The sequence below is a fragment of the Schistocerca gregaria genome, chromosome 8 (genome assembly GCF_023897955.1).
Source record: "Schistocerca gregaria isolate iqSchGreg1 chromosome 8, iqSchGreg1.2, whole genome shotgun sequence".
NCBI lineage: Eukaryota > Metazoa > Arthropoda > Insecta > Orthoptera > Acrididae > Schistocerca > Schistocerca gregaria.
In genome coordinates, this window is record NC_064927.1 from 463,160,121 (window position 1) to 463,176,593 (window position 16,473).

Consider the following 16,473-nt stretch of genomic DNA (forward strand, 5'->3'; position numbering starts at 1 on the left):
CGTTTTATGAGACAAAATGAAACTTGAAGAGTAGATGTGTTGAATCTGGTAAGCTTGTTGTATACAATGGCTGTAAAGGTATGCTAAATGTTTGCTTTGGTTTTGAAGCGCCTCAAGTCACTGACATGTTGGGTTTATCGTTAGAATGTGTTACAGGCATCAGCTGTTGGTAATACGAATTGTCGCTTGACAAAGACAGTTCTATTAACCAGTCATTTCCAGTGAGAGGTCATTCCTTCCTTCCTTCCTTGTGGCAGAGACTTTTCTGTCATCAAGAGAAAGGTTAGGAAATCTAAAAATCTAATAACATGTACACATTGACAGCAATGCATCCCGTAATAAAAGATTCGCTGTCAACGTTGTAAAAGGTAATGATCTTGCTTGCTTATAAAATCTGTTGCCCCCCCCCCCCCTTTATTCAAGAAAACTGCTCTATCCATTGAATTCATGGTTGAGCACTGCCTCGCAATGTAACCATTTAGCTTACTCTGGAGATTATTTTAGTGTAGTTAAGATTAGCCAAGGGATTAAAGGTCTTGTACTTCATACAGCCGTAGTTGTAAACTGTGATACCAGCACCATTACGATGCCAGGAAAAGTGTGTACTCCATCTACGTTCCTGTTGATATCTACAAAGTAAAGGATATTACAAAACTAGATGTATACCTGTATAATGACGAGGAAATTAAGATATTTAGGAGTACTATGTATAACTGGACCACAAAAAACAAGAAGTGAAATGGGAATTTCTATTTTGATTGTAATGTAAGAAGCAAATCCCACGTATCATTATGTATGAAATATTTTTCTTGCGAAAGCTGGGCGCAAGTACTTCAAATGTTTATTACGTTTTATATTCAAATAAAGTAGATACACGTATCGGCAAATCATATGAGTATGAATTTTCTTCTTTACTTTAAGATATTAATAGAATGTTGTTCATTAAATTTTAAAATTTCGTTAGTGACACAGTTTTAAACTTATCTGCGGGGAAATTAGTAATAAGTAATTGATGTTCGTATCATACGTGCTTAATGTCCTTCCATAAGTAAAGCAAAACAGTTTACAAATAGTTTCCAGTTTGTTCAGAAATCAGTTTTTCTGTTTTCTCACAAGTTTAAATTACGAAATATACGGGGTTTCGAATATAACTGATTCATTTAATATGTGGATATCTGATTCAGATTTGGAACGGTTATTACATACGTAAATGTCCACAATGTGTTTCCATACTTCTCGCAGTATTGGTTAAATGAGTAACATTTCGATTTAATATCCTCACGATTTTCTTTAAGAATATCGTACAAAAGTTTGAATAGAATTTTCTCCAGCCCCCAGCCGTGTCGGTTGGCAATACACGTAGGGGAATTACGCTGCTGATTGCGCCAAAACATTTTATTGCGACAGATTGCCGTTAGAGCAAGTACTTTTACTGTAATTGCCTAAAGATAACTGCTGCTCTATTATGTAATGTTTCAGGTAGGGAATTCCTTATGGCTCATAAGACATCGCTGGGCACTTACTTTCCATTAATGTTTTACTCGATGTACAAAACTGAATGTGTAGTCAAGTACTGACAATAATTTAAACGTTTTGTAATTGCGGGACCTGTAAGTATAAGTTCAGACTGGCTGCCACTTCTCAGTATTATGCTACGAATTTGAACTATTTTCTGTCTATCTCAGGGTAACCACACGACTGATCAGCAACTCCATGAATGGGTTAAGAACATGAAACATTTGAGAAACATACTTGACACGAAATTGAGCGGTTGGATACATGACGTACAAGCTGTCAGCGAGCTGATAATGAACTACAAGATACCTGTAGAAGAGAAAGACCAGCCTGGGAAGTATGTATTCAGGTAACAACCAATCTACATTCAAACCTTTATCAAACTCATCATGGTTGATGGACATTTTATTTCACTTTAGTCTCTGGGAAGTATTCATTACTGTTACGCAAACTACCGATATCATTGAATTAAGGAAAGAAGACAGTAGTGTAGGAGACGAATACACTAATTTTTTCAGATTGTGTTTAGTCTTCAATTTTTGTGTTTGTCTTTATTCTTAAAATGAGCAACACATTACGGAGCAGATAAGCAGACTACGCCATTTCAATCAACGGCATTATTACTTCGACTAGAGATAATACCATTGCTGTCAGATACTATCTAAGTTTTCATAATTTATGGAAGCACTGATATCATGGGAAAACCTTTCTACCGGACACTGAATAAGTCGTTTACGTAGTACTACTGTAAGACACTATCACTCGTGACAAAATAAATTAGTCTCCTCCAGCGGAAATCACGCTAAAACCGTATAATACTACCTCTAGCCTAGATAACCACAGGAATGTGACGAGGAAGAAAGTCCACACGTCATGTCACTCTCTGTAAATGAAGAGAAAAGTTGCTCGGGATTAAGGAAAAATGTGGAGGGATCGTCTGAATGGATGGTGATTTCCGTGCTTCTTACACATTGCGCTGCGATTAGCGCGTTTAAATACATTCATATTCACTGCATAAAACGTTAACATTGGAAACTGAGAGCAAATTGGGCAACGTGTACATCTCTGTACAAGTGGACATACGGGTCCACGGAGTGCAGTGGTCAGGACAGGAACGTCGACGATCACGAATATACACTACTGGCCATTAAAATTGCTACACCAAGAATAAATGCAGATGATAAACGGGTATTCATTGGACAAATATATTGTACTACAACTGAAATGTGATTACATTTTCACGCTATTTGGGTGCATAGAACCTGAGAAAACAGTATCCAGAAAAACAACCTCTGGCCGTAATAACGGCCGTGATACGCCTGGGCATTGAGTCAAACAGAGCTTGGATGGAGTTTACAGGTACAGCTGCCCATGCAGCTTCAGCTCGATACCACAGTTCATCAAGAGTAGTGACTGGCGCATTGTGACGAGCCAGTTGCTCGGCCACCATTGACCAGACGTTTTCAGTTGGTGAGAGATCTGGAGAATGCGCTGGCCAGGGCAGCAGTCGAACATTTTCTGTATCCAGAAAGGCCCGTACAGGACCTGCAACATGCGGTCGTGCATTATCCTGCTGAAATGTAGGGTTTCGCAGGGATCGAGGGAAGGGTAGAGGCACGGGTCGTAACACATCTGAAATGTAACGTCCACTGTTCAAAGTGCCGTCAATGCGAACGAGAGGTGACCGAGACGTGTAACCAATGGCACCCCATACCATCACGCCGGATGATACGCCATTACAGGGATGACAATTACACGCTTCCAATGTACGTTCACCGCGGTGTCACCAAACACAGATGCGACCATGAAAAATGGTTCAAATGGCTCTGAGCACTATGGGACTTAACAGCTATGGTCATCAGTCCCCTAGAACTTAGAACTACTTAAACCTAAATAACCTAAGGACATCACACGCATCCATGCCCGAGGCAGTATTCGAACCAGCGACCGTAGCAGTCACGCAGTTCCGGACTGATTGCCTAGAACCGCGAGACCACCGCGGCCGGCTGATGCGACCATCATGATTCTGTAAACATAACCTGGATTCATCCGAAAAAATTAAGTTTTGCCATTCGTGTACCAAGGTTCGTCTTCGAGTACACCATCGCTGGCGCTCCTGTCTGTGATGCTGCGTCTAGGGTCACCGCAGGCACGGTCTCCGAGCTGATAGTCCATGCTGCCGCAAAGGTTGTCGAACTGTTCCTGCAGATGGTTGTTGTCTTGACAAACGTCCCCATCTGTTGACTCAGGGATCGAGACGCGGCTGCACGATCCGTTACAGACATGCGGATAAGATGCCTGTCATCTCGACTGCTAGTGATACGAGGCCGTTGGGATCCAGCACGGCGTGCTCCCTGCCGCCGTTGGATAAGCAACTGCAGCAGCAAGTCGTATAACCCTAGCTTTCTTATTTGTTAGATAGTTTAATTAATTTCTTTGCGTGTTTTTGGGTACTGGCATTGTTTAATTCATATATTTCGGGCGTATTATAGTATTTGAGGGTTGTAGCATCGCGCCTTAGTACCTGAATAGTGTAAGTTCGCGTAGTCGTCTATCTTCTGTTTTTGTTTTGAACGGCCAGTGTCGGTTGGTCACAGCCAGTGTGCTCCCTGCCGCCGTTGGATAAGCAGCTGCAGCAGCAAGTCGTATAACCCTAGCTTACTTATTTGTTAGATAGTTTAATTAATTTCTTTGCGTGTTTTTGGGTACTTGCATTGTTTAATTCATATATTTCGGGCGTATTATAGTATTTGACAGTTGTAGCATCGCGCTTTAGTGTTTACTTCGTAGATTCATATTTAAATTGCGTGTGAGTTTCGTATAGGAGGTGCAATTTCTAGTTTTAGTTACTGTAATCGTAAATTCAGCAGATTGTAGCGCAGTCGTTAGGCATTTGTACAGGTTAGTTGATACATTCTTTGCGTGTTCCGCTTGCGTTATCTAGGCACGGATTCGTGTTTCGGTAACTGTTGTTCAACATCGATTAGAATGGACAGGGACTGCGATTGCTGTGTTCGGATGAGGGCTCACTTGGCATCCCTTCGCTCACAGCTGCAATCGGCGCTGACTTCGGTCGCGCAGCTTGAGGCTGTTGCCAATGGACACCACTGTGGGGGGCCGGACTTGGGTATCACGGGGATGTCAACCTCGTCCCGTCTGTCCCCAGATCGGTCTGCCGCTGTGGTTGCCCCGGTTGCTGCCCGCAGTGGGGCTGAGCCCTCGCCTGTGGTTGATTGGGAGGTCATTCCAAGGCGTGGCAGGCAGCGAAAGACGTCCCCGGAGGCTGATCAGAAAGCCGCCCCGGTGCGTCTGACAAACCGGTTTCAGGCACTGTCTCTGGCTGAGCCAGATGCAGCTGCCTGCCCTGTTTCAGAGGATCATTCTCAGCCTTCAAGGTCCGGGCAATCGCAGAGGGTGGGCTTACTGGTAGTTGGGAGCTCCAATGTTAGGCGCGTAATGGGGCCCCTTAGGGATACGGCGGCTAAGGAGGGGAAGAAATCCAGTGTGCATTCCGTGTGCATTCCGGGAGGAGTCATTCCTGATGTGGAAAGGGTCCTTCCGGATGCCATGAAGAGCACAGGGTGCAGCCAGCTGCAGGTGGTGGCACATGTCGGCACTAATGACGTGTGTCGCTTTGGATCTGAGGAAATTGTCTCTGGATTCGAGCGGCTATCTGATTTGGTGAAGGCTGCCGGTCTTCCTTATGAGATGAAGGAAGAGCTCACCATCTGCAGCATCGTTGACAGAACCGACTGCGGACCTTTGGTGCAGAGCCGGGTGGAGGGTCTGAATCAGAGGCTCAGACGGTTTTGCGACCGTATTGGCTGCAGATTCCTTGACTTGCGCCATAGGGTGGTGGGGTTTCGGGTTCCGCTGAATAGGTCAGGAGTTCACTACACTCAGCTCTCGGCTACACGGGTAGCGGAGGCTGTGTGGCGTGGACTGGGCGGTTTTTTAGGTTAGAAGGCCTCGGGAAAGTGCGGGATGGGCTGCAATGTCAAAGGGTGCTTGACAATTACAGGACGTGCTTGGATCAAGGAACAGTCGGAATTATAATTGTAAATTGTTGTAGTTGCGCTGGAAAAGTCCCTCAGCTTGAAGCGCTAATAGAAAGCACAGAAGCTGATATCGTTATAGGTACAGAAAGTTGGCTAAAGCCTGAAATAAGTTCTGCAGAAATTTTTACCAAGTCTCAGACGGTGTTCAGGAAAGATAGATTAGGCAGAATTGGTGGTGGAGTGTTTGTGTCTGTCAGTAGTGGTTTATCGTGTAGTGAAGTCGAAGTAGATACTCCGTGCGAATTGGTATGGGTGGAGGTTATACTTAACAGCCGAATTAAGTTAATAATTGGCTCCTTCTACCGACCCCCAGACTCCGATGATACAGTTGCGGAACAGTTCAGAGAAAGTTTGAGTCTCGTAACAAATAAATACCCCACTCATACGGTTATAGTTGGTGGGGACTTCAACCTGCCCTCGGTACGTTGGCAAAAATACTTGTTCAAAACCGGTGGTAGTCAGAAAACATCTTCCGAGATTGTCCTAAATGCTTTCTCAGAAAATTATTTCGAGCAGTTAGTCCACGAACCCACGCGAATTGTAAATGGTTGCGAAAACACACTTGACCTTTTAGCCACAAACAATCCAGAGCTGACAGAAAGCATCATTACAGATACAGGGATTAGTAATCACAAGGTCATTGTAGCTAGGCTCAATACCATTTCTTCCAAATCCATCAGAAACAAACGCAAAATAATTTTATTTAAAAAAGGGGATAAAGTGCCACTAGAAGCCTTCCGAACTGACTATGCGAATGTAGACGAGATGTGGCTCAAATTCAAAGATATAGTAGCAAGAGCAATTGAGATACTCATACCTCATAAATTTCTAAGAGATGGAACGGATCCCCCGTGGTACACAAAAAAGGTCCGAACGCTGTTGCAGAGGCAACGGAAAAAGCATGCGAAGTTCAGAAAAACGCGAAATCCCGAAGATGGGCTAAAATTTACAGACGCGCGAAATTTGGCACGTACTTCGATACGAGATGCCTTTAATAGGTTCCACAACGAAACATTGTCATTGTCTCGAAATTTGGTAGAAAATCCGAAGAAATTCTAGTCGTATGTAAAGTACACAAGCGGCAAGACGCAGTCAATACCTTCGCTGCGCAGTGGCGATGGTACTGTTATCGACGACTGTGCCGCTAAAGCGGAGTTATTGAACGCAGTTTTCCGAAATTCCTTCACCAGGGAAGACGAATGGAATATTCCAGAATTTGAAACATGAACATCTGCTAGCATGAGTTTCTTAGAAGTAGATACCTTAGCGGTCGCGAAGCAACTCAAATCGCTTGATACGGGCAAGTCTTCAGGTCCAGATTGTATATCGATTAGGTTCCTTTCAGATTACGCTGATACTATAGCTCCCTACTTAGCACTCATATACAACCGCTCGCTCACCGATAGATCTGTACCTACAGATTGGAAAATTGCGCAGGTCTCACCAGTGTTCAAGAAGGGTAGTAGGAGTAAACCATTTAACTACAGACCTATATCATTGACGTCGGTTTGCAGTAGGGTTTTGGAGCATATACTGTATTCAAACATTATGAATCACCTCGAAGGGAACGATCTATTGACACGTAATCAGCATGGCTTCAGAAAACATCGCTCTTGTGCAACGCAGCTAGCACTTTATTCGCACGAAGTAATGGACGCTATAGACAGGGGATCTCAAGTTGATTCCGTATATCTGGATTTCCGGAAAGCTTTTGACACCGTTCCTCATAAGCGACTTCTAATCAAGCTGCGGAGCTATGGGGTATCATCTCAGTTGTGCGACTGGATTCGTGATTTCCTGTCAGGAAGGTCGCAGTTCGTAGTAATAGACGGCAAATCATCGAGTAAAACTGAAGTGATATCAGGTGTTCCCCAGGGAAGCGTCCTGGGACCTCTACTGTTCCTGATCTATATAAATGACCTGGGTGACAATCTGAGCAGTTCTCTTAGACTGTTCGCAGATGATGCTGTAATTTACTGTCTATTAAGGTCATCCGAAGACCAGTATCAGTTGCAAAGCGATTTAGAAAAGATTGCTGTATGGTGTGTGAGGTGGCAGTTGACGCTAAATAACGAAAAGTGTGAGATGATCCACATGAGTTCCAAAAGAAATCCGTTGGAATTCGATTACTCGATAAATAGTACAATTCTCAAGGCTGTCAATTCAACTAAGTACCTGGGTGTTAAAATTACGAACAACTTCAGTTGGAAGGACCACATAGATAATATTGTCGGGAAGGCGAGCCAAAGGTTGCGTTTCATTGGCAGGACACGCAACAAGTCCACTAAAGAGACAGCTTACACTACACTCGTTCGTCCTCTGTTAGAATATTGCTGCGCGGTGTGGGATCCTTACCAGGTGGGATTGACGGAGGACATCGAAAGGGTGCAAAAAAGGGCAGCTCGTTTTGTATTATCACGTTATAGGGGAGAGAGTGTGGCAGATATGATACACGAGTTGGGATGGAAGTCATTACAGCATAGACGTTTTTCGTCGCGGCGAGACCTTTTTACGAAATTTCAGTCACCAACTTTCTCTTCCGAATGCGAAAATATTTTGTTGAGCCCAACCTACATAGGTAGGAATGATCATCAAAATAAAATAAGAGAAATCAGAGCTCGAACAGAAAGGTTTAGGTGTTCGTTTTTCCCGCTCGCTGTTCGGGAGTGGAATAGTAGAGAGATAGTATGATTGTGGTTCGGTGAACCCTCTGCCAAGCACTTAAATGTGAATTGCAGAGTAGTCATGTAGATGTAGATGTTCCGTATTACCCACCTGAACCCACCGATTCCATATTCTGCTAACAGTCATTGGATCTCGACCAACGCGAGCAGCAATGTCGCGATACGATAAACCGCAATCGGGATAGCCTAGAATACGACCTTTATCAAAGTCGGAAACGTGATGGTACACATTTCTCCTCCTTACACGAGGCATCACGACAACGTTTACCCGACAACGCCAGTCAACTGCTGTTTGTGTATGAGAAATCGGTTGGAAACATTCCTCATGTCAGCACGTTGTAGGTGTCGCTCTGAAAAGCTAATCTTCTGCATATGACAGCATCTTCTTCCTGTCGGTTAAATTTCTCGTCTGTAGCACGTCATCTTCGTGGTGTTGCAATTTTAATGGCCAGTACGGTATCTCGGAGGTATGAGGCGAAAAGTTCTACTTTATGTAGATCGCCATGAAGGGCCTTATTGTTGAGAACTGGTTAGGGGCATAATTGTGGCTCACCAAGCGCTAGAGAGCTTCTCAATACTTACGTGAGTTTATAAATGCTTTGGTGTTCCATTTAGAGAATGTCTGTCACCATTCTAGGGGTGTTTCTGCATTAACGTTCTCGTAAACGAGAGTATTTGCCAGTGCTGCGTTAGTGTGTCCCAGTCAGGAGTGCGGAGGAAGGAGTAGTAGAGCCTGTGAGATTGTTTGAATGTTTCAAGAACCCACGTGGTGAAGGGCAGTCAGTTGGATAGATGGGACGAGTATGTATAGTAGAAGGGCTGTATGCATTCCACCGACAATTCAAGGAGCCGCTGATTGTCAGCGCTGTAATGCAAGATGGCGGTGGTGTGAAACTGAAAAACACAAAAGATGTTTATGGTGGAAAATTTAAATAAAAAAATAAGCAAGAACTTACTGGCAGGTAATTTAAAAGAAAATGCAAGATGATTGTGGTGGCAAATTATAAACCGAAATTGTAAGATGGCATTGGTGTGAAATTTCAAAAACCTATCCAAGGTGGCAGAGGTACCCCAGGTGCGCTTTGCAGTCCAACCAATATCAGAATCCGAGATTACATCATGTTAAATGGTATCCAGACATTTAGAACTTAGTGTCACATTCGAAACTATCCAAATGGTGTGAATTTACTATCAAATATATATAGAAATGTGAATAATACTATAATATTTCCATTTGAAAAGTAAATAACCATCGCCTGAATTACGTAATTATTTCATTTTCAGCAACCAAAGTTCAGTACATGTACTACATGTGGTGCAAGGCACAGTGGGTGCTTAAATACTTTCATTTCTAAAATGACTGTATTATTGTCAGAATACATGTGACAATGCTAGTGATATAGCTTACAGGTTGAGTTGTATTTGTCAAGAGTGTAGAAAATGATGTATTATTGTCCTCCTTCCCTAAACAGGTGTCTGTTCAGTTCGGTTTTGTACTATCAGTAACATAGTGTCATTAAGGTCTAGGAGGAATAGTTAAATATTATAGCAGTTTCTGCTACATGTGCTTTGCGCTGTTACCAAACAAATTAGACGTGCAAATTTCATTGTGGCAGTAAGTTCATAGTAAAGTTATAGCCGTCAAGTTATACATTAATTTTATTCTTCTGATAACTGACACTTACAGAAAAACAATTCAGCTTGCCTATTTGTATGTGCCAACCGCCACTGCTTGGCTGCACAGCATATTATTTCAAACAAACTGTTTTTTGTTGAGTTGTGAGCTTTTCCAGGTTCGTTTCTGTCCATACCATCATTTTTGACCTTAGCAACGTAGTGAGAATTTACATACAGATTGTGACATCTTTTATTTTTGACATATATTTTAGACATTGAACTACTCCAAGTTACACCTTTAAGTATATTAGTTACAGGAATAACATTGCGACAATAAACAAAGATCATCGTGTATGCGTTGCTGTCATAATTTTTCACGTTTTTTGTCAATATTTTAATACTTTATGTTACACTTTTTACATACTTCGACATTTTAGACATAGTAATAAGACTGACATAACGGTTCTTTATATGAATACGTATTTGTCGTAAGTAATATATCGTTTTTCATCTACCAATGACACAGGCTCATTTAGACCTAGGAGAAATTGCCAAATGCTACTGTAGAATAGTGGTAAAAAATTGAAATAAGTATTGTGTGTGATTATATACACTCCTGGAAATGGAAAAAAGAACACATTGACACCGATGTGTCAGACCCACCATACTTGCTCCGGACACTGCGAGAGGGCTGTACAAGCAATGATCACACGCACGGCACAGCGGACACACCAGGAACCGCGGTGTTGGCCGTCGAATGGCGCTAGCTGCGCAGCATTTGTGCACCGCCGCCGTCAGTGTCAGCCAGTTTACCGTGGCATACGGAGCTCCATCGCAGTCTTTAACACTGGTAGCATGCCGCTACAGCGTGGACGTGAACCGTATGTGCAGTTGACGGACTTTGAGCGAGGGCGTATATTGGGCGTGCGGAAAGCCGGGTGGACGTACCGCCGAATTGCTCAACATGTGGGGCGTGAGGTCTCCACAGTACATCGATGTTGTCGCCAGTGGTCGGCGGAAGGTGCACGTGCCCGTCGACCTGGGACCGGACCGCAGCGACGCACGGATGCACGCCAAGACCGTAGGATCCTACGCAGTGCCGTAGGGGACCGCACCGCCACTTCCCAGCAAATTAGGGACACTGTTGCTCCTGGGGTATCGGCGAGGACCATTTGCAACCGTCTCCATGAAGCTGGGCTACGGTCCCGCACACCGTTATGCCGTTTTCCGCTCACGCCCCAACATCGTTCAGCCCGCCTCCAGTGGTGTCGCGACAGGCGTGAATGGAGGGACGAATGGAGACGTGTCGTCTTCAGCGATGAGAGTCGCTTCTGCCTTGGTGCCAATGATGGTCGTATGCGTGTTTGGCGCCGTGCATGTGAGCGCCACAATCAGGACTGCATACGACCGAGGCACACAGGGCCAACACCCGGCATCATGGTGTGGGGAGCGATCTCCTACACTGGCCGTACACCTCTGGTGATCTTCGAGGGGACACTGAATAGTGCACGGTACATCCAAACCGTCATCGAACCCATCGTTCTACCATTCCTAGACCGGCAAGGGAACTTGCTGTTCCAACAGGACAATGCACGTCTGCATGTATCCCGTGCCACCCAACGTGCTCTAGAAGGTGTAAGTCAACTACCCTGGCCAGCAAGATCTCCGGATCTGTCCCCCATTGAGCATGTTTGGGACTGGATGAAGCGTCGTCTCACGCGGTCTGCACGTCCAGCACGAACGCTGGTCCAACTGAGGCGCCAGGTGGAAATGGCATGGCAAGCCGTTCCACAGGACTACATCCAGCATCTCTACGATCGTCTCCATGGGAGAATAGCAGCCTGCATTGCTGCGAAAGGTGGATATATACTGTACTAGTGCCGACATTGTGCATGCTCTGTTGCCTGTGTCTATGTGCTTGTGGTTCTGTCAGTGTGATCATGTGATGTATCTGACCCCAGGAACGTGTCAATAAAGTTTCCCCTTCCTGGGACAATGAATTCACGGTGTTCTTATTTCAATTTCCAGGAGTGTATATTTTTGATGAATAATTCAGGTGCTTCAGATACATTTGAAGAATGATCAATATTACACAATTCACATGAAGAATTATTTTTGACATAGAAGTATTATGGTGTTGTCAGTATCAGATGGTTTGGATAGTTTTGAACATGGCTCTAAATTCAGATATTTTACATACTTTTGAACATGACGTCATTTTGGCTTATGACGTCAGTAGCACTGTAAAGCATAACTCTGATAGCTGTGACGTCTTTCATTTATTTCAGGATTTCGACCACTCCTATTCTGCAATTCCTTTTCAATTAACCCCCCCCCCCCCCCCCCCCATCATCCTGCATTTCCTTTAAAATTTCCCACCAGGTCCATCTTGAATTTTTCGGTGTCGTACCACCACCATCTTTCGCTTTTGAATTCTCACCAATGTGATCTAAGGTTTTTGAATTTACCACCATCGCCAACCTGGATTTCAGCAACTGCAGTCTGACTAGATCCTTATCCACACAGGGCTGGAATGCCTATAGCCTACAGACATTTTATTATGAACATCTCTTCCGCCCTCTCTCTCTCTCTCTCTTTCTCTTTCCCCCTCTCACTCTGTGTATGTCTGTATGTATGTGTGTGTGTGTGTGTGTGTGTGTGTGTGTGTGTGTGTGTGTGTGTGTGGATGGGTGGCTGTAGCTTCGTTGTAGGGAAGGAAGAACTGTCAAAGTTATCGTTGTTGGTGCTGGATGAGAAGGTAGCTGCCAACTTGGGTATGGGTAAGCTACATATTATCATCCTGGATTTAAAAGTAGTGTCGTTGGGTTATCTTAGGTAGATTACTGTGGGTGGCTATGAAGATGGGAAGTTTGGATTGGGATTGACAGCTGTACTAGCCTTGCTTACTAACAATCAGATCAATGACATTTACTGTTATGTGTGTGAGGAGGTTGGCACAGGATTCACTTTCAGGATGGTTGTATCCGGGTAGTGTACTAGGTCTCCTGCAAGAAAGGTGACAAACTGAAGCCCTAAGTTAAGTTCAGCACAAGGAATGCTGTACGTTGTATCCTATCTTCTCGTCAAATATGAGGTGCCTAGAAAACCTACTTTCTCGGATCTGTAGACAACAATTTAAGCAAATCGTATTAAAGACGTCTATTAAAAAGTAAATTATGGCAATACTTCGTGAAATACAAATGAGTCACAGGCAAAGGGCTACAGACAATGTAAGAATTCTCTTCAGTATAGACAATGCTACATAGTAGAAGCGAAATGACTAGTCGTGATGCTGTTCTTGAACTCAGTGCTGTAGAATTGGTAGAACTGGGCCGCAGCTAGTCGGGTGGAGCGTTTATGTTCTCTTTGTGTAGAGGACCCTGCCGTCGCATTGTCGTCCTAGAGAGGAGTTGGTCCGTGTGCAATTGGCTGACGCCTTCTTCACAGCCCATTTTGCTCTAACGTTCCTGACTTTACACCGGACCACCGTGAATATGCAGGTCAGGAACATTAATATAAGTGGAGAAGTATTATTCTGTATCAGTGAGGAAGCTGTGACGGTAGTCGTGGTGGTATGTAGAGGGCACTCAACAGCGAGACTGTTAGCATCCATACTGAACTAGTAGACTGTAAGTGTGACTATGTTGTATAAAGAAGATGTATAGGGTAGGTTAACTCAAATTGATATAGATGGTGGCATAGGTGACTTTAGTGTTATAAAATACATGCTGAATTAAAGTATTGAGCACAGTGATTGAACAGGATACGTGGCCAAATGCAGGTGTTTTGAGGAATCCAATTGCTAGTCCATATATGGGTGTGCATCAAAGTAATTGGTTCAGTAACCCACTTTCGGCGTGGCTACAGGATGTGGTTTGTTGATGCACTGTAGGTTGTAGAGAGGCATGCAGATCACACGTTGGAGTAAGGCAATGGGTAGTTTGTTGATACAGCATGTTGGTGAATTAGGCGTTTTTGAAACATGTTGGAGTACAGGATAATGTTCTGCTGTTATGCCATTTGGGTTTAGGAAAATCGTATAGGTAAGTAGTACATTCTAAACATGGTTGATAAACCATCAAAGGTGCAGTTCGTTGTGGGGGTAAATACAAGTGGATTATAGACTGAGCAGCGAGAGATAATTGATGAAAGGTGTTGGTACATTCGATAAAATGAATGGTATTGAGGACTACAGTAATAAATTTAAGTTTATATTTGTCTATAGGTTAAGAGGGAACGAGATCATCAGTGGCAACAGTTCGGTTGGTTTCACCACTCGTTTGTATAGCGCTCACTGTACTCGAGACATGTAATGGTTGGCAGTGGTAAGGTAAGGTGCGAATGATACCAAGGTGTGTCGCTGATGATGTCAATGATGAACGATCGATGACATCACAGGGTACCACCGCCCACATTCCTCTTCCCCTGTCTGACGTATGTCAATAGCCCTGTGTATAAAATGGCATGAAACTAAAAATTTCCTGGAAAATTCAAATGTTGGTGGGAAATTTTAAAAAAGCCCAATTGTGCTACTTATTTCGTGTAGAATCACGTTCGTTGCCCCATGTATCAACTGATGGGAAATTCTAAAATGTAAGATGGTGCACTCTCATGCTGGACGACCTGGAATGCTGGGCTTAGCTTTATGACATGACAATCCGAGACTTGGAATACTGGTGCTGCGTTAGTATGACGTTAGAATGCACGTTGTCTGACTTACATCCTGGTCATTCTTACACAGCACTGTGATGTCAGAATAAAGGTCCAGGAATACTGGGACAGTCTTTGTGACGTTAGAATCCGAGATCTAGGACATTGGCACTGTAATATGATATTATCTGAGGCAAATTATATTTGTGCATGTTTAGGAATTCCAACCCCAACGAAAGAAGGTATTGAAGGATGTGAAAATTACCAAACTATCAGTTTAGTAAGTCACAGCTACAAAATAGTAACACGAATTTTTCACAGACGAATGGAAAAACTGGTAGACGCCGACCTCGGGGAAGATCAGTTTGGATTCCGTAGAAATATTGGAACACGTAAGGCAATACTGACCTTACGACTTATCTTAGAAGAAAGATTAAGGAAAGGTAAACCTACGTTTCTAGCATTTGTAGACTTATAGAAAGCTTTTGACAATGTTGACTGGAATACACTCTTTCAAGTTCTGAAGGTGGCAGAGTTAAAATACAGGGAGCGACAGGCTATTTACAATTTGTACAGAAACCATACGGCATTTATAAGAGTCGAGGGGCATGAAAGGGAAGCAGTGGTTGGGAAGGGAGTGATACAGGGTTGTAGCCTCTCCCCAATGTTATTCAATCTGTATACTGAGCATGCAGTGAAGGAAACAAAAGAAAAATACGGAGTAGAAGTTCAAATCCATAGAGAAAAAATAAAAATTTTGTGGTTCGCCGATGACATTGTAATTCTGTCAGAGACAGCAAAGGACTTGGAAGAGCAGTTGAACGGAATGGACAGTGTCTTGAAATGAGGATATAAGATGAACATCACTAAAGAATAACGAGGATAATGGAATATAGTCGAATTAAGACAGCGATGTTGATGGAATTAGATTAGGTAATGAGACACTTAAAGTAGTAAAGGAGTTTTGCTATTTGGGGAGCAAAATAACTCATGATGGTAGAAGTAGAAGTAGAGAAGATATAAAATGTAGACTGGCAATGGCAAGGAAAGCGTTTCTGAAGAAGAGAAATTTGTCACATCGAGTCAGGAAGTCGTTTCTGAAAGTATTTGTATGGAGTATAGCCATGTATGGACGTGAAACATGGACGATAAATAGTTTGGACAAGAAGAGAATAGAAGCCTTCGAAATGTGGTGTTACAGAAGAATGCTGAAGATTAGATGGGTAGATCACATAGCTAATGATGAAGTAGTGAATAGAATTAGGGAGGAGTTTGTGGCACAACTTGACAAAAAGAAGGAACCTGTTGGCAGGACATGTTCTGAGGCATCAAGGGATCACAAATTTAGCATTGGAGGGCAGCGTGGAGGATAAAAGTCGTAGAGGGAGACCAAGAGATGAATACACTAAGCAGATTCAGAAGAACGTAGGTTGCAGTAAGTACTGGGAGATGAAGAAGCTTTAACAGGATAGGGTAGCATGGAGAGCTGCATCAAACCAGTCTCAGGACTGAAGACCACAACAACAACAACATGTTTAGGAATGTCTGCTGGACAAAGGCTGTCTGAATTAACCTGTTCCACCAAGCTGCTGTTCACTCAGATGTGTATGCTCACTGTTTTACAGTGTACGTTTCTGGTATACTGCTCTGGAACCGGAATGCTACGACAGTCTAACAATGACATCACAATGGAGCTTCGATCTGCTAGGATGTTTATAACAGTGTAGAATTTAGGCATAAGTGCGCAGCTCTGGGCATACTAGCACTAGAATCAAAATTCTTGAGGCCTACAAGAGAAATACAGGCCGTAGCATGTACTTCTCTCATAGCACATGGCGCTGCATGTCTTAACAGTGTCAGGAGCCATCTCCAGCGTGGAATGAGTAAATATTTCAGGTGAGTTTAATAATTCTTGAATGTGCCTTTAAATAAATGCTAACTCTCGACAG

General features: G+C 43.4%; 1 protein-coding gene across 1 annotated transcript in view; it reads left to right on the plus strand.

Annotated features, from left to right (window-relative positions):
* The window catches only part of LOC126284961 (uncharacterized), a 171,524-nt gene that overhangs the window by 120,603 nt on the left and 34,448 nt on the right, over nt 1-16,473 (plus strand). Inside the window, exon 4 of the mRNA XM_049984235.1 lies at nt 1,686-1,864. Within this exon, the coding sequence (XP_049840192.1) occupies nt 1,686-1,864 (179 nt within the window). The remainder of the gene's footprint in view (nt 1-1,685; nt 1,865-16,473) is intronic.